Source organism: Herpailurus yagouaroundi, unplaced genomic scaffold, assembly GCF_014898765.1.
Source record: "Herpailurus yagouaroundi ecotype Mexico unplaced genomic scaffold, PumYag 77, whole genome shotgun sequence".
Taxonomy (NCBI): Eukaryota; Metazoa; Chordata; class Mammalia; order Carnivora; family Felidae; genus Herpailurus; species Herpailurus yagouaroundi.
In genome coordinates, this window is record NW_024412388.1 from 33556312 (window position 1) to 33581500 (window position 25189).

The 25189-nt window shown below is 47.2% G+C and overlaps 2 protein-coding genes across 4 annotated transcripts in view; both read left to right on the forward strand.

The window, feature by feature from the left end:
- The first annotated feature begins 629 nt into the window (after positions 1–629).
- On the forward strand, positions 630–20413 carry ERMAP (erythroblast membrane associated protein (Scianna blood group)). Of its 3 annotated transcripts, none has more exons than XM_040469875.1 (12): positions 630–1955; positions 7549–7638; positions 7872–8210; positions 8486–8764; positions 10864–10980; positions 11530–11562; positions 12578–12610; positions 14389–14409; positions 15209–15229; positions 15328–15354; positions 15448–15474; positions 17854–20413. In XM_040469875.1, the coding sequence occupies exons 2-12, from the start codon at positions 7554–7556 to the stop codon at positions 18576–18578; spliced, it is 1707 nt and encodes a 568-aa protein (XP_040325809.1). In that variant the 5' UTR covers positions 630–1955; positions 7549–7553; the 3' UTR covers positions 18579–20413. The 3 variants fall into 3 exon arrangements, with proteins under 3 accessions (XP_040325809.1, XP_040325810.1, XP_040325812.1); XM_040469876.1 differs by having other exon boundaries at positions 630–1952; XM_040469878.1 differs by lacking the exon at positions 15448–15474.
- A 1046-nt stretch (positions 20414–21459) lies between these two features.
- Positions 21460–25189, forward strand: part of ZNF691 (zinc finger protein 691) — a 5741-nt gene continuing 2011 nt past the window's right edge. The window contains exon 1 of the mRNA XM_040469879.1: positions 21460–21522. The gene's annotated coding sequence lies outside the window, so the exon portion shown is untranslated. The remainder of the gene's footprint in view (positions 21523–25189) is intronic.

The window sequence follows — 25189 nt, forward strand, 5'->3', positions numbered from 1 at the left end:
AAAAATCACTAATTACATTTAAAAAATTTTTTTAACGTTTATTTATTTTTGAGACAGAGAGAGACAGAGTATGAACGGGGGAGGGTCAGAGAGAGGGAGACACAGAATCCGAAGCAGGCTCCAGGCTCCGAGCTGTCATCACAGAGCCTGACGCGGGGCTGGAACTCACGGACCATGAGATCATGACCTGAACCGAAGTCGGATGCTTAACCGACGGGGTCACCCAGGCGCCCCTAAAACAAATAATCGCTAATTATTAATGTCACTACCAATCTCAAGAGCATGATCTTTTTTTATTGGGAAGCTATCAAGCCCACAACGGCAGATGAAATGTCAACACAGTGAAAAAAGCAAATAACAGTTTAGTATTATTACGAGCATAACAATACTGGGGGACCTCAGGAAAGGGTCTCAGGGGCTTCCGGAGTTCATGGACCCCATGGACCCCGCACATTGCTCTCCTAGAGAAACTCTTGCACATGTGAGCCAGGAAAGAATGTTCACAGCAGCACTGTTTGTAAAAGCAAAGGCCCAGGCACAACCCACATTTTTATCAATGAGGGACTAGACACACTGTTGGTATATTCATACAATGTCTACCACCCAGTGGTGAAGGAACGTACCAGAGCTCTCTGAATCAATCTGGATGAATTTCAGTATTTTAATCTGTACTCCACCAAAAAGCAGAGTGTGAACCGAGTCCTTCAGTGCAAGAGTTAGGAGGTGATCCCAGGAATCAGGGATGGGTGAGAAGAAAAGGAAGAAAAAACCAATAAAATGTGCATTATTGAGCTAATGACATCTGTGCGCTACTGTGCTCATTTCCTCTGGCAACTCTCTGAGGTGTCGCATAGAATACAGCTCAGAACTGTCCCTCAGGGTGTGAGGCTGGAGCCTTTTCCACTGACGCCTGTCACTGCCCAGTTGATCCCTTCAGGGCATTACGGTTCCCGAACTTCTGGGCGGCACACAGGTCGAACAGCCTTCCCTTTGTGTAGAGCCGAGTCAGACAAGCAAAGAGACCTTGTGGTCTTTGAGGTGGCACGCTGGCAGCTTGCCTGCAAGTTTCAGCTACCCCAGGATCCGGGGAGGGGGGTTGCTGAGGGGATATGGTGTCCACCACCCATGTCTGCTAGACTCAGAAACTAAGGTTGAGTGAAAAAAAGGAAGTCACAGGGAATTACGTACAATGTATTACATTTTTACAAAGTTCAAAGATAAATAAAGATATATACTGCATTATTAAGGATACAATTATGGATATTGTGCATATGCAGTTATGGATGTTATGAAAGCAAGACAGGCAGGAAAGGGTTTATCACATGTTGGGAGACAGTCAGCAAGTCTGTTTGCCAGAAAGCACATGTCAGGGTGCAGCTGGAGATAAAGGTAGTGGGGTAAGGAAGGTGGTTCATTGGTGGGTGTCTTTGAAACCAATCTTCAATTTTACTCTAATATGGAAAGCAAAGGGCAGCGAGCTTGTGAGAAAGAACGCGACAGGATGGAAATATATGGAAGGGAATCACTCCCTCCGCCTGGGAGGGGAAGGAGGCTTTGGGGCAAAGTTCCCTCGCAGCGGGTAGCACTGGGAGGTTCCCTCCCTTTTAGGGAGCCTCCTTTCTGCTCTGTTCCTTTATCAGGGGCGGACAGGCAGGGTGTGGCTGGTTGGTGTATAGGAAGGAGGCAGCTAGAGGGGAGTGTGTGGGGCAGGAGAAGCCCCTGGCTGAGGGCTGAGGGCTGAGGGCTGAGGGCTGAGGGCTGAGGCCTGAGGGCTGAGGCCTGAGGCCCGAGGGCTGAGGGCTGAGAATAAAAGATGAACTCTTCCCAGGCTCACCTCAGCCCTACCTGATGCTCCTGCCTGAAGCCTGATCTCCGTGGATGGACGGAGGGAGCGTTCCCAGCTTGGAGACTCCAGGTCTGCTGGTGAGGGACAAGGGCCCCTGATTCCAAAGGTGGTGAGTCCTCCCTCTCTCTCCTCTTCATTCTCCTTAGTCCTTTGACTTTTTCGGGATCCTCAAGTTTGTTGGAGAAACTGTCCCCTTTCTCCTTACTCACAAGTACATTTTAGAAGACAAAATGGGGCAAGTGGAGATAAGTATAAAAGGATGAGGGACAAGGGGGCTGGATGGGTTTTGTCTAAAGATTCTCACTGAAAAAAAAAAAAAGACTCTCACTGAAGTAATAGTGTTATTATTATTACAGCTGTCATGTATTTAGTCCTTCTTATTAGCCAGGTCCTATGCTCTGTGCATCTAGACCAATCATTTGTAGATTTGAGGAGTCTTCTTAGCCTGCTTGGGGTTGTCAAGGGAACTTCCAGTGCGTGGTTTTTTGTGTTTGTTTGTTTTGTTTTTTCTGATTTAGAAGGCTTTGAAATTAAACTCTTTACAACTTAAACGTAAAATAAATAAAGAAATAAATAAAACTTAAACGTAAATGGGTGCCCGGGGACAACATATTTCCAACATGTGTAGTAGAAAGAAAATTGTTGCTATGTGAAGAATTTTGCAAACCATTAAAGAGACAGATGCCCACACAAAAAAATGGGCAAAGTATTTAGATAACTGACAAAGTCCAAATAATAAGTAATCAAAAAAAAAAAAAAATAAATTAAAACAAAACACCATTAATTCTTTTAAAAGAGATACCATTTGGGGTACTTGGATGGCTCAGTCAGTTCAGTGCCCGACTTCAGCTCACGGTTCATGGGTTTGGGCCCCGTGTGGGGCGCTGTGCTGACAGCTCAGAGCCTGAAGCCCGTTTCAGATTCTGTGTCTCCCTCTCTCTCTCTGCCCCTCACGCACTCACACCCTGTCTCTCTGTCTCTCAAAGTATGAATAAAAACATTAACAAATTTTTTACATAAATAAAAAATAAAAGAGATACCATTTTGCTACTCATTAAAATAACAAAGATTCTGTTAAAAACATGAAGCCATGTGATGGCAATCTTGTGGGGAAACAAGCAATTTCCTCACTTAGGTAAATTGATATGACCTTTCTAGAAGGCAATTTGGCAGTGCAAATTAAAAGTCTCTATTTTAAAGATGGGAACCTCAAGGCCTAAGAATTTAAGTGACTTGCTTAAAGTTACAAAGTCAACAGTTAGGGACTAAACCAAGATTAGGGCTCAGACTTCTAACTCTGGCCCTCCAGGTCTTATCTGGTAGCGATGCTTAATACAGCAATGTGTTGGAAAACAACCTAAATATCCTACAATATAGATTTACTTTAAAAATTCTCGGGGGCGCCTGGGTGGCGCAGTCGGTTAAGCGTCCGACTTCAGCCAGGTCACGATCTCGCGGTCCGTGAGTTCGAGCCCCGCGTCGGGCTCTGGGCTGATGGCTCAGAGCCTGGAGCCTGTTTCCGATTCTGTGTCTCCCTCTCTCTCTGCCCCTCCCCCGTTCATGCTCTGTCTCTCTCTGTCCCAAAAATAAATAAAAAAACGTTGAAAAAAAAATTAAAAACAAAAATTCTCGAATATCCATGATATCCGTGGCACATAAGTCATTAAAAGAATATTTGATGGTATGGGAAAATGCACATAATGTAGTGGTTAGGGAACATGACAGATATCAGCAGCATATATGGTATGGTCCAATTTTTTTAAAAAAAGTTATATACATGCATGGGAAAAAATTTGACGAAATATATCTCTGGGTGGAGAGATTTCAGATGATTTAAAAGTTTTAGGGGCACCTAAGTGGCTCAATCGGTTGAGCATCGACTTTGGCTCAAGTCATGATCTCATGGTTTGTGAGTTCAAGCCCCACATTGGGCTCACTGCTGTCATTGCAGGGTCTGCTTCGGATCCTCTGTCCCCCTCTCTGCCCCTCCCACATTCGCCCTTGCTCTCTCTCTCTCTCTCTCTCTTGAAAATAACATTAAAAAAAATGTACACTTAAAAAATAAATTTAAAAATTTTACCTATTTTTTGGATAACTTCCAGATTTTCTACGGGATAGAAAAAGCAATATATTTTATTTAATAAAAACTTTTAAAAAATGGCTGAGGGGCGCCTGGGTGGCGCAGTCGGTTAAGCGTCCGGCTTCAGCCAGGTCACGATCTCACGGTCCGTGAGTTCGAGCCCCGCGTCAGGCTCTGGGCTGATGGCTTGGAGCCTGGAGCCTGTTTCCGATTCTGTGTCTCCCTCTCTCTCTGCCCCTCCCCTGTTCATGCTCTGTCTCTCTCTGTCCCAAAAATAAATAAAAACGTTGAAAAAAAAATTAAAAAAAAATGGCTGAAATGCCATGGGGCTCTTCTGGATGTGAGCTGGAGCTGGCTGACTGGCAGGTGACTGGCAGGGCAGGAAACACTCATCCCAGAGGGCAAGTGTGAGGGGCTCACAGAGTCTAAGAGAATTTATAGCCACGACCAGGGAAGATAGGAAAGATGGCTTTTAGTTCCTTGAAGTTGGATAAGTACAAAGCAAAAGTTAAAGTTCAGGTATAGGAATGAAAAAATACCTAATTAGATTAACAATGTGTTTGGGGGACCTGCTGTACTATGGGGGGACTCATAGCAGAGGTAGTACCCAGAGAGCCAGTGATGGAGGATTCCCACACACTGTCTGTTCACCCTTTTATACTTTCAGTCTTTTTCTTCTACCCTGTCCCCCTTCTACCATCTTTTGTTTCTCCTCCCGATCTTACTTAGGTTTCTTCTCCCCATCTGACTTGGAAACGTACATTGAATACCCTGGTTCTCCTTCAGCACTGCTCTGCCCTCTGAAGGCTCTCAAAATTACAATCTGACTAATCCTGCTCTTCGTAATTTTGTAAATGTAGGCATCAGGTTTCCAAATTAAGTTATTTCTAGCAAAGAACTGCAAGACAAACACTCGATATATAATTTTTCCTTTTTATAGTATACTGGAGTTAGAAAAGCTCCATCTATGGGCACCTGGGTGGCTCAGTCGGTTAAGAAAAGCTCCATCTAATCAAAATCCCTTAATAAGTGAATTTATTTTTTGCTAAATTTAGTTTTGTGTTATGTCTTTTTATTATTTTATTATGCTTTATTAATAAGTTAGGAAATAGAGATGAGAAAAAATTGTCTATATTTCCAACACCTTAATTAATTTTAATGTTTTTAATGTTTATTTATTTTTGAGAGAGACAGAGTGTAAGTGGGGAAGGGTCAGAGAGAGAGGGAGACACAGAATCTGAAGCAGGCTCCAGGCTCTGAGCTGTCAACACAGGGCTTGAACTCACGAACTGTGAGATCATGACCTGAGCCAAAGTTGGATGCTTAACTGACTGAGCCACGCACGTGCCCCACCAACACCTTAATTATCAATATTCATATTTTATAGGACTTCCTCTCAACTCCTTTCTTACACACTCTTTAGTTATAATCATTGTAAATATGTTATTTTGTATTTTGATTTTAACACATCATTATTAGTTTGAAGCTAATCATTTGAAACACAGGCTTGATGAACCATAATTTGCTTAGTCATTTCCTTATTGATGTACCTATAGATAGTCCAGTTTTTCACTTTTATAAACATACTGCTGAGATCATGTGACCTTGTATATTTAAGATTCTTTTCTTAGAGTAGATTTCCAGAATATTTCTTACTGAATCAAAGGCAAATACATTTCTGTTTTTTAATGTTTTATTTATTTTTGAGAGACAGAGAGAGATAGAGTGTGAGTGGGGGAGGGGCAGAGAGAGAGGGAGACACAGAATCGGAAGCAAGCTCCAGGTTCTGAGCTGTCAGCACAGAGCCCAATGTGGGGCTCGAACTCACGAACTGCAAGATCATGACCTGAGCTGAAGGTGGATGCTTAACCGACTGAGCTATCCAAGCGCCCCCAAGTAACGTTTCTTTACCTCTTGTTCCTTCCCAACTTACAATGAATTCAGCAAATGTAAGTGAATCTCCTATTTTCAAGACAGGAGACTCAGGGCCTAAGAGTTTAAGTGATTTGCTCAAAGTTATAGAGTCACATAGTCAGTTAGGGACCAAGACAAGACAGAAACCAAGGCATCTGACTCCAGCCCTCAGTTCGCTAGGTCTACTAGCTTTTCTTTTACCATTTGGCTTTATTTAGCCTTAGATTCTTGGGAATTTTCCCATTGGCTTACTCTTTGCTCTTCTCAGATGAGATTATGCATGAAAGTCACATCTTTAATAAAAAAAGCTAAGACCTTACATTACACTTGTCACCCTCTACCCAACAACAGAATACACACTTAAAAAAAAAGACACATGAAATATGTGTCTCCTTTGCCTAACTTCTCTATTCAGTTTCTGAGTAGCTGGTAACCTGTGGGAAAGTGGGTGGGATGGGGGGGGGGGGGGAATGTCCTAATTGTCATCCTAACCTCAGTGTGTCCTAGTGCTGTGTTGCCATTTGCAACCCTAGGGGATTAGAGATGGATATTACATGCGTCGTGACTGAAAAACAAAAACAAAGAAACAAAAACAACCCTAAAGCAGTGTGCTGTTTGCCATGAGAGAAGCAGAACTGGAAATTCGTTCAAAGCTTAAGTCCATCCTCCGTTTTTCCTCCTCCTTTTGATGGCCCCCCCTCCGCCAAGTCTCTTTTTGCTCTATTCCAAGACCTTCCGGGACCTGACCTGAGGACTTCTACAAAAACCCTCCTCTTTAGAAAGGATTTGAAATCTTGGGGAGAATTCAAGAGACATTATCTCTTCCCTGGAGTGTTTTTTACCTTTAAACTTCATCCCCGGTTGTGGCATGAAAAGGTTTGGTTCCCGCTAAAGGAATTTCAGGCAGTCGCAAGTAGGTGGGGAGAGTTTTATAGTAGGGAACCCTCTAGGGTGTCCTTTTGGTTAATGCGCAAGGTGCATTTAGTAATAACTAAACTGTGGTTAATGCACAAGGTGATTTAGTAATAACAACTACAGCACTTTTATTGAGCACTTTTTCTGCCGGGCATTTGCGGCAAGTGCTTTCCATGCATTATCTCCTTGCATCTGGGAAGAAGCTCCCCCCTTTATAGATTAAGCACTGGAGGCCCACAGATTTTAAACAATATTCCCAGGGACACGGAGCTAGTACATGAATGGAGCTAAGACTTGAATCCACTGTGCATGGAAGAGCAACTGTGGAAGGGCCAGCAACAGGCCCTTGCCAAGCCTGGCTTGAGACACTAAATGCTAGAAGAAGCCTATATTCTGGTGTGCACCTGGTTAGTTCCGGGTGTAAGTTCTTGTTTCTCCAGACCCCTGCCTATGCCTTCGAAATCACACTCAGTGTCTTAGCCTCCCTGTCACCATGGCCCTCAGTCACGGCTTCCATGTTGAGCACTTACCTCCTCCAATCCTCACAATAATCCTGCAAGGAGGCACAGTTATTATACCCATTTTAAAGATGGAGAAGCAGAGCCTCAGTCACAAGGTTATTCAGAGAAGTTAAGTCACGAGTTTCCACGGAGGTAAGTAGCCAAGCTGGGCTGTGGGATTCCAGAGTGCTTGCTGTGCGTCTCGTGCCTGCGCCCCCACCTCCTCCATTGTCCCCGTTCCCTCATCAAGCTCACCAGCCCTTTCTGGTGTCTCCCTGTGTCTGTCCTCCTAGTTCGGATGGAGATGGCAGGCTCCTCGGGCGCCTGGCTCTCCGGCTGCCTCGTGGCACTCGTGTTCCTCTGCCTGCCCACGCGTGTGTCAGGTAGGAGTTTGTGAACCTCTTCCCGTGTCCGGGACGTCTGCGAAGGAGACCCAAGCTCAAGGGGGCCTTATTTCTTCTCGCGTTCACTTATCCCCCCCCCCGCCCCCCCGGTCCTCTCCCAGGCCCTTCCCAGGCCCTGCCCTTCCCCAAGACGTCCCCTTCGTCCATGGCACAGCTCCTGCGCTCCCATCCCTCCCAGACGCCCTTGTCCCTTTTTTGTCCGCACCGCACAGGGGACACCGGCAACTTCCACCTGGCCCCGCTAGGGGGCACAGCCGAGCTGCCCTGCCCGCTCGCCCTGTGGCCGGTCACCGTGCCCACCGCGGTGACGTGGCTGCGGTCCCCACACCCGGACCGCTCCCAGGCGGTGCACGTGTTCCGGGACGGGAAAGACCGGGAGGAAGGCGTGATGCCGGAGTACAAGGGGCGAACGGCCATGCGGAGGGACGCCCGAGAGGGGAGCGTCAGCCTGGAGATCCGCCAGGTCCGGCTGGAGGACCGAGGGCAGTACCGATGCCAGGTCCAGATCGGAAACCTGACTCGAGAGGGCACCGTGACCCTGCAGGTGGCTGGTTAGTCATTGTCCAAGGGGGACCGAGGTGCCCCCAAGATCTGAATCGTGGGGTGCAGTTACCCTAGGGGCGGATTGGAGAAGGTATGAGGATGAAGCCAGAGACTGTCTCACCCCGTGGGGAGGAGGATGAAGGTGGGGAGAGGGTGGGCATGCACGTGCCGTGAGCAGCCCCTGCTGCCCCCCACCCCGGGAGACCGTGGGAAGGGGGGGGAGGGCTCCCGCGGGGACCGCGCCCCGACGGCCAGGCGTCTCTGTTCCCTGTCCCCCTCGCAGTTGTAGGCTCCGACCCTTACATCCACGTGAAGGGCTACGACGCTGGATGGATCCAGCTGGTGTGCAGGTCGGCGGGATGGTTCCCAAAGCCTTGGGCCGAGTGGAGAGACCCTCAGGGCAGGGTGCTTCTATCGCTGTCGGAGGCCCATTCCCTGGAAGCTGGGCTCTTCCGGACAGCGGTGTCCAGCAGAGTCAGGGACAGCACGCTGGGGAACGTGTCCTGCACCTTCCGCAACTTGGCCCTTGGCCAAGAGAAGACGGCAGCCATGGTCATAGCAGGTAAAAGCTGGGGCCGTAAATGGGCTTGAAGCCCCTGGTGAAAACTCCTACCTTAGTGGAAACCTTATAAAGAATTTTCACATTTTTTTAAATTCTAAGAGTAACACATGTTTGCAGTAGAAAACTTGAAAAAAAAAAACGAGGAACATTTTAAAGAAACCAACAAATGGCCTATAATGTCATAAATTAGAGAGAACTGCTGCTAACATTAAAAACAATTATATATTTTGAGAGAGAGAGAGAGAGAGCACAAGCAGGGGGAGGGGGTGAGGGAGAGGAGAGAGAGAAACCCAAGCAGGCTCCATGCTGTCAGCACAGAGCCCGATGTGGGGCTGGATCCCAGGAACCATGAGATCATGACCTGAGCAGAAATCAAGAGCCCGACGCTTAAGGGACTGAGCCACCCCGGGGGCCCTGGGGCATTTCTTTCAAGACTGTCTTGTGTGCGTGTATCTCTGAGTGCCTATGTCTTTGCACGTATGTAATTTTCTACCTGGTGTCTTCTTCCTTTCCACTTCTAATGTCATGAGCATTTTCCACCCATGTCCTTCAGTAGTTCTCTGCAACGTGATCTTTAAGGGCTACATAGTACTTCATTGTGTGGTTATAGCTGAATAAAATTAATCGAAGCCCTATTTCTGGACATCTGGATGGTTTCTAATTTTTTCTCCTATTATAATGAGTGGTGCAGTGGACACCTTTGCACAAATTTTGGCAAGTGACTTTGATTATTTTCTTAGAATGTGTTTCTAGAAGTAGAATTGAGGGGTTAAAGGGGTATGAACCTTTTAAAGATCCTTGAGACATGGAGGCCATGTGGCAGAGCAGAGTGGTTTTAGAGCCCAGAAAGATAGACTGTGGCCTGGGGTCCCGAGTAAGCAAGGGTCATGACCTCTGCCCCTTCCCTTCTCTTACTACTGCTACTGCCTCTCACTGAGTGCTAAGTGCTTTACCTGCCTATCCGTTTCTTTATTTAAACAAAAATTTTTAATGTTTATTTATTTTTGAGAGAATGAGAGAGAGAGAGAGGGATCTGGGGAGGGGCAGAAAGAGAAGGAGACACAGAATCTGAAGCAGGCTCCAGGCTGAGTTGTCAGCACAGAGCCCAGTGCAGGGCTCAAACTCACAAACTGCAAGATCATCACCTGAGCCGAAGTTGGAGGCTTAACCGACTGAGCCACCCAGATGCCCCTATTTATTTATTGTTTAATTTTTTTAAGTTTATTTATTTTGAGAGAGAGAGAGAGAGAGAGAGAGAGCAAGAGAGCAGGGGAGGGGCAGAGAGAGAGGGAGAGAAATAATCCCAAGCAGGCTCTGCCCTGTCAGCACAGAGCTCGATGCAGAGCTGGAACTCAGGAACCGTGAGATCATGACCTGAGCCAAAACCAAGAGTCAAATGCTTAACTGACTGAGCCACCCAGGTGCCCCATGATCCTTTTAAATCTCCCAACAACCCAGTGGAACAAGGATTATTATCATCTCTATTTTACAGATGGTAAGCCAGGCTTGGGGAGGCTCAGTCTCTCGCTCAGGGTCACATAATGTTGAGTGAGGTCTCGCATCCAGCCTAGGCTCTCCACCACTTGTCACGGAGCCTCTTCTGCTCTTTTTTTTCTTCTTTCCTTTCTCCTTTCTTCCTGGCTAGGCTTTAGTCTACTGCTGTAGCACCCCAGAATCTGTTCTGCCCCTGCTGCTAGGGCTCAGGGCAAAGATGTCACTGACTGTTGTTTCACTTGACAAGGAGGCAGGTGGGTACTCATGAGAAGAGTGGAGGTGGCCCCTGAGGAAGTACCTCCTATCCTCCAAAGTCCCCAGATAATGGTTTCATATAAGGCAGCACGAGGTTGTGGTTGAAAGGCTGAGTTTAACCCACTGTCTTTGGGCGGAAGCATCAACACCACTCCTAAGGGTCGAGCATCTCACTTTAAAGTTGTCCCTGGGTCATCCAGGGTTGGAGTTACTGAGAGAAGCAAAGACACTCACCTGTCTTGGCCGGAGGTCTCTCCCTAAACTTGATGGAGACGGTTGGGATGTGCCTGAGCCGCCTGCCATCTGAAGTGGGGCCCTTTGAGGGTGGTCATTGGCGGTTTCTGTTTCAGCCCCATCTCCAGGGAAGATCTCCTCCTCAGCACTGGCTCTTGCTGTGATCCTGCCTTTCCTGGGGCTTCTCATCATGGCAGGCGTTTGCCTCATTTGGAAGCAAAAAAGATCCAAAGGTAACTAAGTGGTAAGGGAGTCCCAGCCGAGACTGAGAAGTGGGACTGAGGCTTCTCTAGAAAATGGCCGGGAGGAAGTAGATGTGGACATGAGTTTTCCCTAGGTTGCAGACCCTGCAAGCTGGCTGAGAGCAAACTGGTAGAGCCATGCTGGGGGACTCACATTGCAGAGAGGGTCAAAGAAACTGCAGAAAACTCCTGGGCAGAGCTGTGAATTCTCATCTTCTGATAAATTAGGAAAATACTGATCATGCCAGTCTTCTAATTAATGAAGAAATGCAGTGCTATCCATTAGATAAAACCCCTGTGAATGTGGTTGAATTTCATAGGATCTTGGGGTCACAAAGGATCCTGAAAGTCGTATAAGCCAACACTTCTTTCCCCATCTGATGGTTTGAAGATCCTCTAATCCTTTCAAATAGTCTCACACCCACAGGGACGAGGAGCAAAGTCCTACTCAGGCACCTTGCGTGGGCCATCTTTGGACAACCCTGCCTACTAGAAAAAGTCCTTCCTTTAACTGAGCTGACACATCTTTCTTTCTTCCAGAGAATCTTCTCTATGAACAGGTGGTGGAGGTAGGTAAGTGTCTTGAGCTTGGTGGGGATGTTACTGTGTTTTATTGGTTTTGTGCTCCCAATGACCACTGATTTAAATTGTGCACCTGAAAGTCCCAACATCTGATGTCCTGGTGGCAGGGGTGGTGGGGGGTCTATACCTGCCATTTCCAGTTTTTGCAGACTCTTAGTTGTCACAGCTTGCCTTCCAGTATGTTTGGTGGTTTTTGTATGTGAACTCATTCCTTGGTCTTGCTCTCCACTCCTGTGGGAGTCATGTAGATCTAACGTGGGGGAAGCTTTTATTCGTTCAACAATTAGTAATTGTCTCCGAAGCACCCCAGACCATACTGGAGGCTGGGGACATAATGGCGAGTAAAAACACACACAGTCTGTGCCTTCTTGGGGCGTTCAGTCTAATCAAGGAAGCATATGTGAATGAAATGATTATACAAACAAATTGTGCACAGATGCCACAAGAGGGAGTTCTAAGGGTTGTAAAGACTGTAACCAGGAGGAACCAACCAAGCTTCAGGGACAGGAGAGGGGGGCCCTGAGGAAGTGATGTGTGATCTGGAAGACAGGCGGTCTGGAGGGAAGAGGGAATAGAAAACCATGTGCAGCAGAAGGAACAGCATGTGAAAGAAACACAGTGTGGAAATGAGGCCAAAGATGACAGCGGATGAGGCTATGGACTTGGCAGGGGTCAGCCCAGGTGACGCCCTGTAGATCACGTGAAGGGTTTTGGTCTTTCCTATCAGAGCAGTGGTAAAGCAGTGAACCGGGCAATCTTGGCCAGAATTGTGCTTCGAGAAGCTCTCTCCGGCTGCAGTGTTGAGAAAGGATCAGAGGGAGCAATGGGACAAGATGTGGGGGCAGGTTGGGGGGGCACCACTTCTGTCATCCAGATGAGAGATGGTGAGGGCCTGGGTCAGGGAGGTGGAGGTGGAGATAGGGAGGTTCAAGAGCAGGTGAACTCAATAGGCATCGGGGACCTTCAGAGTAACAGCACAGAATCTCATTTACTTTTCTTTCTCTAGAAAATCTTCTCTCAGACCACGCAAAAGAAAAAGGTAATTATATGTGTAGAATAAAGAGTAGGGAACAAATAACAAAGAATATATTCTTTCTATTTCTACATGAATGCTGACAGTCTATGATACATACTTTATACACACACACACACACGCACACACACACATTTTCCATTAATATTATTGGAATTCACTTTCCAATATCAAGGGCTTATAGGGCCGGTGGCCATGGTGAGGGGGTGCACTTGATCAGCATTCACGGGTCTGGATTGGCCTGAGGTCCCTTCACCAGCCTTTCTGTCAATCACTGAAAAAGAAGGTCTGTTTGCTATTTAGAAAGGTGTTATTATGGTCATGTGGGGTGTATGAAAAATCTGAGGAATCCATACAACTTTTGCACCGAGAGAGGCGGTATCATACGATGGGAGGGTCACGGCCTCTGGAGTCAGCGACTGGGTCAGTGATACCTGGCTCAGATCACTGCTCTGCCGCTTACCGGCCTTAGACAAGGCACTTAACTGCTCTGAGCTTCAGTTTTCTCGTCTGTAAAATGGGGACAGCAAGTTCCCTCACCTGATTGTTTTCAGGACTCAACTAGACAAAACTTCTTATTACAAAGCCTGGTACTCCTTTTTCTTCCTGCCATTTCATCTTCATTAATCGAGTGTCTGCTGTAAGCCACTGAGCATAAAAGTTAGACACTCAGGACACAAACAAACAGGGGCTATGCCCTTAAGGTCTTGCTGGGAAGACAAGTCACTGGACCAGAAATGGCTCTATGTGCACCGATTTCAGCATCTCCTCTCCTCCCTGCTTACATCTCCTCCAAGGCGATGGAAGTGTGGGTGCGTGCACAACTCAGGGATGCTATGGCTGCTCTGTTCAAGAGCGGAAGGAACGGTGGTGTAGTGGGGCTGACCTCTGATTGGGAGCCAGACAGATGTGGGTTGGAATCCTGCCTCCTCGGCCACTTACTAGCCTGGTCACCTGGGCAAATTTCCACCTCCCTCTGAGCCTCAGACAACTACTCTATAAAATGGGGATACTAATTGTATGCACCTCACATGGTGGAGGGGGTTCAGTGCCCACCTCGTTCTGAGAACAGGACACAATAAATGGAGACTGTTAGTAGTGGGAATAGTAAAAATCAACCATAAGCTCCTTGGGGGCTGTATCGTATTCGGTTTCACTGCCCAAGTGCCTAATGCCTAACACATGCCCCGCCCTTAGCACAGGGCCTGGCAGTGAACTCGAACGTGTAACTTTAGTTGTCTGGCAAGGCCGGTGCTAGGAGAAAATGTGGGCTGGATGGCGCCTCCAGAAAAGCCACAAGCACAGTAGTCTCAGGAGCGTACAGTTTATGTCCCGAGACCTGGGATCTCCAAATTTACCAATCTCTCTGCAGTTCTTCAGCGGAGTTACTGTCGAGAACAATACGAGCCAACAAGCCAATGCTATAGGCCTCCCGCTGGACACCATAGCTATTATAAACAGTAGGTTATAGAAGGAGAGCAAGGGACACACCCGTGTACACACAGTCACAAACGTACAGAAACAGACAGAAAGAGAAAAGGAGCCGGGCAAAAAGGGAAGAGAAGGGAGAAACCGAAGTTCTGGGCAGCCTGGGTCACTGGGGAAAGTGGCGCTGCCAGGTTCACGGGTCTGAGCTTTGAGAGATGTGACTGGATTAGGGGCCGACAGGATGGTCATCGCCCCCTTCACTGTAGGGGACGGAGCCATGAGCCTTCCCGCGTGCGTCCCAGGGATAAAGTGGCCACATGTGTTCACTTGTGCCTTTTTCTGTTTGTTTGTTTTAGGAAGGCTCCATAAAGTGCTCAGTAAGTTCCGCTCCTCACCTGTGGCGCAAACCTCCTTCTGCTGACATCTTTGCTCTAGGATGAGTGTCTCAGTTTCACTCGTTGGGGCAGAAGAGGGGGGCAAGGATACTTGAGGCCCTGGGGGCTGGGGATATCCTGGCTCCCACAGCCCTCTTTTCTCAACTATTCCCTGTTCCTGTTTCCCGCATAACTGTTATCTGGTCTCTATGCGGGAACCATTTTACCGGGAAGAGCTGTACCTCCCAAAGGGGAAGCCGCCTGGAAGACCCCCTTTGATCACCTAGGGGGGACATTCCTTTAGGTGGGATCCAAAGCATGTGCGTCCTCTTTAAAGTGAACGTGTGGAGAAGTGGGTCTCCCCCACTTCACGAACGAGAACCTCTTTATAACAAAAAAGTCTTCAGGCATGTGACATGTCTATTTTATTTTACACTGAGGAAACATACAGAAGAAAATCTAGTGGAAATTCGGTGGTAGTTTCAAGTGAACTGATATTTTAGGCTTCTCCCGCAACATCTACAAATGTTGATGTTGTCGTGACCTGGGTGTAGAAGATGTGTTATTACTTGGTCTGCCGGGAAGTTGTGGGGGCCGCAGGAATTTGGTGACCCTCTGCGGTGTCTCTGGGGCGCGCTGGCCCACGGCTGGGGGCCCGCTGCTCTTGCCGGCCCTGTCACCGGGGAAGCTCAGGGCATTGCTCCCCAGGATCTCATGTGGGGGTGTGGTTGGGATGGGACCGCAGCATTCTGGGCAGGTCGATGCCCTTGTTCTGATTGGTCCAACTGTGTTTCTTCTTTAGAGACCCTCCGGAATGAACTGAGTAAGTGTCCCACGTGCTTATAACTCCTGTATCACCTTGTCTCCTGTGAATTCTGTGTTTCCAGCGATAGCTCACCCCCTGGTTTCTTCTTTTATTAGAGTTGAAGAGAGCTGCAGCGAACTCAGGTGAGGTACACTTTCCCTGCATTTGACCCCCAAGCCCCAAGACTTCCCCGTTTCTGTGTCCTTAAACTCAGGCATCCCCTTTACGTCTTCCAGGCTGGAGGAGGGCCCGGCTGCACTTTGGTAAGTCACACCAGCCAAATCATCCACATTTCAGAGCCCATTGCTCTGGTCCTGAGGAATTCAGACTGTCATTTAGAACTTTGTAAAAATCAAATCTGATTATCTGCTTATCAGTTTTGAAAAATCTTTGTGATTTTGGGGTTCACATTTAGAGTTAGGAAGTCTCCCCTCTTTGTTTTGATCTTCCTATGAGTTCTCTATGAGTTTTGAGATTTATCTTAGGTTTGTTGGTTATTCACATTTCATCTTTGTGACTTGTCTGCTCCTGTCCTGTTCTGGCTACTTTTTTTTTTTTTTTTTTAATGCTTATTTATTTTGAGAAAGAGAGACAGAGTGCCAGTGGGGAAGGGGCAGAGAGAGAGGGAGACACAGAATCCGAAGCAGGCTCCAGGCTCTGAGCTTTCAGCACAGATCCCAGAATGGGGCTCGAACTCATGAACCATGAGATCGTGACCTGAGCCGAAGTCGGATGCTTAACCGAACGAACCCCCCAGGCGCCCCTGTTCTGCCTACTTTTTGATTTGTGAGGATATTATTTCTATATAAAGCATACTAGTCTTTGTCATGTTTTTCACAAATTATTTTTCTTTTATTTTTCTGACATTTTCTATGTCAGACTTTCTGACTTTTATTTTTCTGACATTTTCTATTTTTCTGACATTTTCATTTTACTTTCCCTATAATATTATTTTTTTATGTATGAACATTTTGTTTTTTATGGAGTCAAATTTATTCATCTTTTCCTGTATTGTCTCTTCCATGCTTTCTAGTTGGGGAGGTCCTTCCTATCCCACAGCTGGGCCAACAGCCAGTGCTCTTGTCTCTTTCCACACCCCTACCACATCCTTCTTTCTCTGATGATCAGTTTTCTTGGGGCGTGGTGATTGAGACTCTCAGAGAAGTGAATGGGTGACGCAGAAGCTCCAACAACGCGGACTACACAAAAGTTTCGCAGGCTCATCCTAAAAGATTTGCACATCTCTTTTCATTTTATTCCGAAATAGCTTGCGATCTGTTGCTGCTGTTTTAACGAGACCTGTTATTTTCACTGCTTTGTAGTCCGTATCAGTTTTCCAGCTGCTCATCCCCCTTCTATCCACATGTCTTCCTTCAGGCAGGTCTAATAGAATCGGTGAGTTGGCACTTAAGAGAACATCAGGTCACCTTGGTTGGCACTCCAGGAGCTCACAAACTCTTCTGACATTCGAGGTCCGGCTTCCTCCCACCACCTTGACTGAGTACAGATTTCATGGATTTACTCTCCAAGAAGAGCCTGTTTTCTGTACTTGGTGAAGGAGAGAGGCTCACTGTGACCCTTATAATCCACAATTTTAAGGAAGAATCCTTTTGAATCCTTTTCTCTATACTAACATTTAGCTATAGTAATTATAAGCAATAATTTTATTTTTTTTAATGTTTACTTATTTTTTTTTAATGTTTTTATTTATTTTTGGGACAGAGAGAGACAGAGCATGAATGGGGGAGGGGCAGAGAGAGAGGGAGACACAGAATCGGAAACAGGCTCCAGGCTCTGAGCCATCAGCTCAGAGCCCGACGCGGGGCTCGAACTCACGGACCGCGAGATCGTGACCTGGCTGAAGTCGGACGCTTAACCGACTGCGCCACCCAGGCGCCCCATAATGTTTACTTATTTTTGAGAGACAGAGGGAGACAGATGATGAGCAGGGGAGGGGAAGAGAGAGAGGGAGACACAGAATCTGAAGCAGGCTCTGGGCTCTGAGCTGGCAGCACAGAGCCCGACGTGGGGCTTGAACCCACGAACTGTGAGATCATGACCTGAGACGAAGTCAGATGCTTAACCGACAGAGCCACCCAGGTGCCCCATTTTAGCTACCAAAATGAGCATCACACCCTCACTGTGTGAACTCGGCACTATCTCCTGCATTAGTTCCTCAAATCTGTACAACAGCCCTACTCCCATTTTACAGAGGAAGCAACTAAAGTTGGGAGATAAACAACAAGCCCAAGATCACATAACCAGCGAGTGGCAGAGCTGGGACATCCTAGCTGGCTACTGGATCTAACATCAAAGCCCATGTTTATTATCATACATTAGATTCCTTTGGAACATCGAAGACAAAGGCAGTATTTCCTAAGGATTAAGGCAGCTTCACAGATGATGAAATACTTATTCCTCTTTTACATAATACACCGCCAACAGACCTGGGGGACTGGAAGACAGTTTTCTTTGGTTCTAGTACTTATAGGGGAGGGCGAACCATGGACTCAAATAGACCAATGACAGTGGTCACAGCCTAGGGATTATCTTTCCCTCCAAAGCTACCCAAATATCCCAAAGATCTCAGGGGATCTGAGACCTTGTCTTCCCCAGCCTCACCTGTTGGTGACTCTCTGCAGTGGCAGTGACCCTGGACCCGGACACAGCACATCCCAAACTCATGCTGTCTGAGGACCGGAGATGTGTGAAACTTGGAGAAAGAAAGCAGCCTGTGCCCGACGGCCCCCAGAGATTTGACTTTGTCGTCAGCGTCCTGGGAGCTGAGTACTTCACGGCGGGCTGTCACTACTGGGAGGTGTTCGTGGGAGACAAGACCAAATGGGCCCTGGGGGTGTGTAGCGAGTCCGTGGGCAGGAAGGGCAAGGTCACTGCCACGCCGGCCAATGGACACTGGCTTGTAAGACAGAGTAGTGAGAAGAAGTATGAAGCTCTCACATCCCCGCAGACCATCCTGCGCCTGAAAGAGCCGCCACGGTGTGTGGGGGTTTTCCTAGACTATGAAGCTGGAGTCATTTCCTTCTACAATGTGACCAGCAGATCCCACATTTTTACTTTCACCCACAGTTTCTCTGGCCCCCTTCGCCCTTTCTTCGAGCCTTGCCTTCATGATGGAGGGAAAAATACAGCGCCTCTAATCATTTGCTCGGAACTCCAGAAATCAGAGCCATCAACTGTCCCCAAGCCAGAAGAAAAAGGCCAGGCTAATGGAGACGTGGCCATGAAGGTGGACCCTTCCTTACTCCCCCCTCAAGCACCGGAGCCTTCCCCACTCAGGGATATGATCCTGCCCTGGCCTTCTGACATTGGCCCTGCCCTTCAGGGGCTCAAAGTTCCTTCTTTTTAGGGCTGTGCCTCATTATCTGCCCCCCTGAAGGTCTGGCACCGGGCCCTGCATTTTAGGCTCCTGGCCCAACACCTGATTCTGAAACATCTCATCTCCTTTCCCCAAATCTAAACCTTGTGATTTCTGTTCAAATCACCTTCCTCCCAGGGCTCAGTTCTAAACTCTGTCATCCTTCTGGGGACTTAAAGTTCCCACTGCCCTGGAAGAATTCTTGAAAACCAGACGAACAATCACATTAAGTTTAGGTGGTGATGGTGAATGTGTGTCACCAAGATACAGGTGTTCTCTACTCGAGGGGCTATTTATAGAGGAACTTCACTCTACTTCAGCTTGCTCTTGACCTCTTAGTCATGAAGTTATGGTGCCCAGTCCCTGACTTTTCTCTGATCTCCTCCAGAATGGCGTTTCTTCTTTTCTCAGGGCAGGCCTCTAGCTCCCAAAGTCAGCTTTTTAAAAGTAAACATTTTTTGGGTCACACACTCTTCTTTCTTCTGGAACAGGGGGTAGGTCAGCTAGAGGGGTAAAACAGGCCATCCTTTCTTTTCTATTTCCTTGATGCTTTTTTGCAGCATAGTGTCCTGACATCCAGAGCTAATGTACATGTTTTCAAAGCTAACTTACCTATTGATGATAACCAGGTATAAGAATTTTAAATGAGGTAGCTATAATCCCCCAAAGACTGCAGAGTACAATCATGGAGCTGGGACACACAGCTTCAAACACAGCAGCCCAGCTGTGCGTGTGACCTTGAAAAAACAGCCATGGATGAGTTCGTCTGTTACCCTGGCCCTTTTGAATCTCCTCCCGGGATTTAGAGAGGCCCAGCCAGAAAAACAGTAGTTTTAACTACAAAGGTAGAGGCATTTTTTTTTTCCTATAAGACCATCATTCTGGTAGACTTGACTACTTGTGTGGCAAACAGCTTCTTAGGTCAGAGAGTATTGATTTCAAATAGGAAGTCGGTAGACCATGTGTGAGGATAAAATAATGAGCCTCATTTTTTGGTGTGGATTGCAGAAAGAAGCCTATTCACTTTCAAGTCACTCCACAAAGGTGATCTGGTCTCTTTGTGGAGGTACTGGCTATCAGTTTGCAGATGAGCACACAGTTCTACCCAACAGAAACTAGATCTTTCTGTCAGAAGTTCTCTCTGTTGGTGCTTATAATAGTTAGGGTCCTCCAGAGAAAAATGTATTTGTGTTATATTTACATGTATAAAGAGATTTATTCCAAGGAATTGTCTCATATGATTATGGAGGCTGGCACTTCCCAAGATCTCTCTGCAGGGTTAGTCAGCAAGTCAGAGACCCAGGGGAGCCAATGGTGTAGTTCCAGTTTCAAGGCTGACAGGCCTGAGACCCAGGAAGAACCGATATTTCCATTTGAGTCCGAAAGTAGGAAAAAAGTGGATGTTCCAGGCTGAAGACTGTCAGGCCAGAAGAATTCTCTCTTACTAGGAGAGGGTCAGCTTTTTGGTTCTATTCAGGCCTTCAACTGATTGGATGGGGCAGGCCCACATTAGGGACAGCACTCTGCTTCACTCACTCTACCAATTTAAATGTTAATCTCATCCGAAACCCCCCTTACAGAAACAGAATAATGTTTGACCAAATATATGGGCACCCTGTAGCCTGGTCAAGTTGATATATAAAGTTCACTATCACAGTGCATGGGTGAAATTTTCTGTTTGCTTTTGTACATGAACGAGAAGTTGTGGGGAAAGGCTTTGGACTGGTAACAGACAAGCACATTATGGGATTGGTTTTTGAACAACCTTGAATTCACCCAAGCAAGCTTTAACCACAGTTAGAAATAAAGCCACAGTTTATTTCTGATCTGCCTTCTCACTATTTTATTTATATCAATTTATAAGCAATAGTGTGTGTGTAGGATTTATATTTCACTCACTCATATTCAGTTTCAAACATACTTTCCTGAATATCCTAATCTAATTCCCATTGTTCACACTGGCTGCACCCAAGAGAATTTACCAGCCGGAAGAGAACTGACATTGTGGAAGCAGAAGCTTTAACTCATTTAATCCTTAGAACAATTCTGCCAGGGATTTTATGGGGGAGGAAAATGGTGCTCCAAATGGCTAGGCAGTAAACTGGTATTATAAATGTAGATTATCTAGCTCTGAAGACAAGAAATACCGTGCAGATATGAGAATATTGGATTAGGCTTTTTTTTTTTTTTTTTTTTTTTTCAAAAAAATTTGAAAAAAAAAAAATCCTAATCCTGGATACCTTAGAAGTTGTATTGTGTCGGATTGAGGAATGCCAGGTTTATCTATGTAGGACCGAGGAAAAAAAATCCCTGTGCAGGAGCGTTGGGAGACCCAGAGGCAGCTCCTTGCACAGGAAACGTCTAACTTCTCACAAGCGGATTGGGTTAGTGGATCTTTAAAATCCCTTCTAGTTCTACAATCCTTTGATTTTAAGGATAAACCTCGCGTGAAGCGCGGAATTCAAGGCTTCACGGATGTCTACAGGACCAAGGGTCACCAATTCAAAGTAAAGAAAAAACTGAGTTCATGACACGTGGAGGTCATGTAGGTTAGCTCTAGGTTTTCAATTACTTCCCAGACGCGTGGTTAAAACTACGCTGGGTTTTTCTCGTGTGAGCGTAGAAGGAGATCCGACGACCTTGGAAGGGAACACGGTCTCCACTTGCTCAGTTCTAAACTTCGCAAATTTCTTCTCGGAGTCTACGCTCTTCCTCAGGACTACAACTCCCAGCAGGCTTTGTTTGAGACCAAAGCTTATTGGCGAGCCCGCCTGGGTTTCTTGCCTTCTGGCAGCCAATACAGCCAGTGAGAATGAAGGATCCTCCTCAGGACCCAATCCTGGAGGTGTAGGGCGGGTCCTCTCTGTGTTCCGGCTCCGGCTCCTCCCCCGGCCGACAGAGGCAGCGCTGTCCCTGATCGAGCGGCGGGAGCGAGGTGGGTCCTGGGTGGGCCCGAGGTCGCGGGGGAGGCGGATACGGCTTTGTGGGGAACTCTGAGCATGGCCCCTTCCCTCTCTCCCGGGAATTAGAGGCTGTGGCTTTGCTCCTTGGACCCAGTGGGGAGCAAATGGGACCCGGTGGTACCCCCTCCCCGACCCCTGGCCCCCGCCCCTGGCCCGCGCGGCCAGGCGGCTGGCCTCAGCCCTTATTTCAGGCCCTCCTGTTGGCCTTTCAGTCCAGCCCGCCCTGGCACTGGCCATACTTTTGGGGCCAGCCCCTCCCCATCTCCCTAGCCTCCCGCCCAAGCCAGTCCGCTACTCAGAACCCAGCTCCTGTCCTCTGGGAGGCGCGTATCCTCGACTCCGCCATCGGCTTCTCCCCGCTACTTACAACCCAGCCTCCTGGCTCCCGCTCCCTGACACCTCTGATTGCAGCCTGTGCCTCCTCTCCCCAGGTCATCTCCTCGGACCCTCGGACCCTCGGACCCCTATGGCCTCCTCTAACTGACCCGTTATGCAGCTCCCCGATACATTTCCCTGTTGTTCAACACCTTGTCCCTGGTCTTTCCAAGCTCTTCTCTCCCCATTACCTCCCACCCCCTACCCCTTGACTTGACTCTAAAGACCCCGAACTTTGACCCTTCAGACCACTTTCCAGCTTAGCCCCTTCCCTCTAACCCAAGCCCTTGACCTTCAGCATCTGTGATCACCAGCCCCATCTGCTTGGCTCTTATTTCTTAGTCCTGGTCGCTTCACCACTGCCCCCAGTGTCTCCCACCTCAGATCCTCCCTGTACCCCTGGGCCTCCTGGGAAGCCAAGACTGATGGGCCCTTCTCTCCCCCAAATCTTTGAAATGTGACCTGAAAGTGTATCTGTACCTTACTTGTCACTGTGTTCTTAGTAGATGGTGGTCTCCCCATCTCTCTGTAAGTCCCAATCTTGCTCACCTATCCTGTAAGTCCTAGCTCAGATGCCTCCTTTTCCATTTAGCAGCTCGTCCTTGATCTCTTCAGGGAGCCATGCGGGTGTCACCTGAACTCCCGAACTCCTGTGGCACTGTTCTTACTCCTTCCTCCTTCCCTTCCCTCCCCACCTCCCACTCTCCCTCATTTCTCTCCAATACTAGTGTCAGGCTTAAAAGCACTGGCTTTGGAGTGATGGGCATAAGTCCCAGTTTTGCTACTCACTTGCTGTGTGCCCTTGGGCAAGTTATAATTTCTCTGAGCCTCAGTTTCCTCATCTCTAAAATAAGTTGTGTAAATGAAATGCCATGATTTGTATATAGTGTTCAGCCCAGGGCCTAGCATTTAGTATCAGCTTAGAAAAATGTGGACTTCTATTATCGGTTCCTGTATAATGTGCCAGGTGCTGTGCGAGGCATTGAGGAACGGTACAAAGGTGACTGAGGCACAGTTCCTGTCCCCTTAGAACTTAACCTTCTATACCATATTACAGTTTCTGGAGTTCATGGCCTGTTTCCCTGAACTGTGCCATAAACTGAGGGTAGTGACCATAATCCTAAATCTTTTTGCTCTTCTTTTGATCCAGCATTCAGTCCTGAGGCGTCAGAGCTTGGTACGTTATAGGTGCTCAGAAGAGCAGGATTGGAAGTGAGAGGGGGCCATGTCGCCCCCTGCATAGACAGAGGTACTAGAGCCCTAGGTGGGGTGGGCAGGGCTGGGGCTTGAATTCAGATCACATCCTTTCACTCATACATTCAAAAAACATTTGAGCACTGCCTTGTGCTGAAGAGAGATTTCCAAAGTGACCTAGTCCCTCCTTTCCAATGACTTATAAATTTCTAGTGAAGCCAGATAATGTTAAAAGATAATTGCAAATCACTGTAAAAGCAAGTACAGACAAACAGGAGTCTGTGTTTGCATAAAGGTGGAAGTGGGCAGGAATCAAGAGATTCCTGAGGAACAGAAACAGACACAAGCGAGCCTGAAATGGGTTCTGGAGACAGGCCTGGCCTTTACTCAACTCTTTCAACAAATATTTATTAAGGACCTACTAGATATGACTGTCAGTGCTTTAGGAACAAAGACCCCATCCCTCATAGGACTTCTGTTTTAGCAAGGGGAGGCAGACACTAAATAATTGACATAATAAATAAATAGAATGTTCGCAGGTGAGAAGTTCTGTGGGGTAGGGGGATGGGAATGTGGGAACGGGGTTGTAATTTTTAAAAGGATTGTCAAAACTAAATAAGTGTCAAGGAATAAATTGTTTTTGATGTTTACTTGCATTTTTGAAAGCGAAGCAAGCCTCCTTCACCTCCCTTATCTAGATTCTCCAAGAAACACTCTCAAACAAGGACTGGGAAACTATAGTTCAGCTCCTTTTGTCTTAAAGTTTTATTGGAACACAGCCACACTCATTCATTTTTGTATTGTCTGTGGCTGCTTTTACGATACAACAGCAGAGTTGAGTAGTTGCCACAGAGATCCTATGGCCCCAAATATTTACTGTCTGGCCCCTTCCAGAAAAATTTGCTGGCCTCCACTCAAAGATTTGAGGCTCTGTCCATATTGTACATTTTAGAATGTATAGTCGTGTACCATTTTTTTAATTAGAAACATTTTTTTTTCTTTCCTAACAAGATCACATAAGGGATCTTTTTCATTCTTGTGTTCTCTGCAGGGCCAGGACACGGTGTCCTCCTAAGTCCCATGAGGGACAAGGTCTTTGTTCTTCTAATGTAACCCAAATTCCTAAAGTAGCAGCAGTCATATCTAGTAGGTCCTTAAGATATATTTGTTGAATGGGTTGAGTAAAGGCCGGGCCTGTCTCTGGAACCCATTGTCCTCAACCGTGGTAACGGTAGCTGTCATTTGCTGCCACACAGCATGCTGAGCACGCCGTAGGCATGCAGGATAGGCAGGTGTCACAGGGTTAGTGATGTGGGAGTTGAGGCTCCCGGTGCTCGAGTGATTTGCCCAGTTCTGTACTGTGTGCCACCATCGGGATACGACCCTAAATACAGTCAGCGCCCCTTCCGTTACGGCTGTTGTGTGTTCCAGAAGTACTTGCTGACTTGAAGGAATCCTCGGTCTGTCATTTTCTACCATCGCTGTCCTTTCAGTCTCGCTCCCACCCTCATCCCTTGCTCGTGTCCGCCCCCAGTATCTCCGCCGGCCCACTGCACCTTCTGAAGTGCTGCTATTGCTTTGGGGCCCAGAGGAAACCCCACGCCCAGCAGAAGTACTTCATCCCTCGTCCCCTGTTCTGGGCTATAGGAATGCAGAGGAGTCTGCGCAGCTGAGCAAGCATTTACCGATGTTTGCATAAGTTGGCGCTGTGTGTGTGTGAGGAATGTGGTTTGTGTCTGTTTGTCTTGTTTTTTTGTTTAGTTTTGTTTTGTTTTAACTTTTAAAAATTTTTATTATTTTCAAAGTTTATTTATTTATTTTGAGAGAGACAGAGAGAGCACAAGCGGGGGAGGAGCAAAGAGAAGGAGAAACAGAATCCCAAGCAGGCTCTGCACCATCAGCGTTGAACCTGATGTGGGGCTTGAACTCACGAACTGTGAGATCATGACCTGAGCTGAGATCAAGACGCTTGACAGACTGTGCCACCCAGGCACCCCAGTGTCGGTGTGTCTTTGTACATAGCATGTGAGTGTGTGTGATTTTGTGTGGTGTGACAGTAGAGCTGTATTT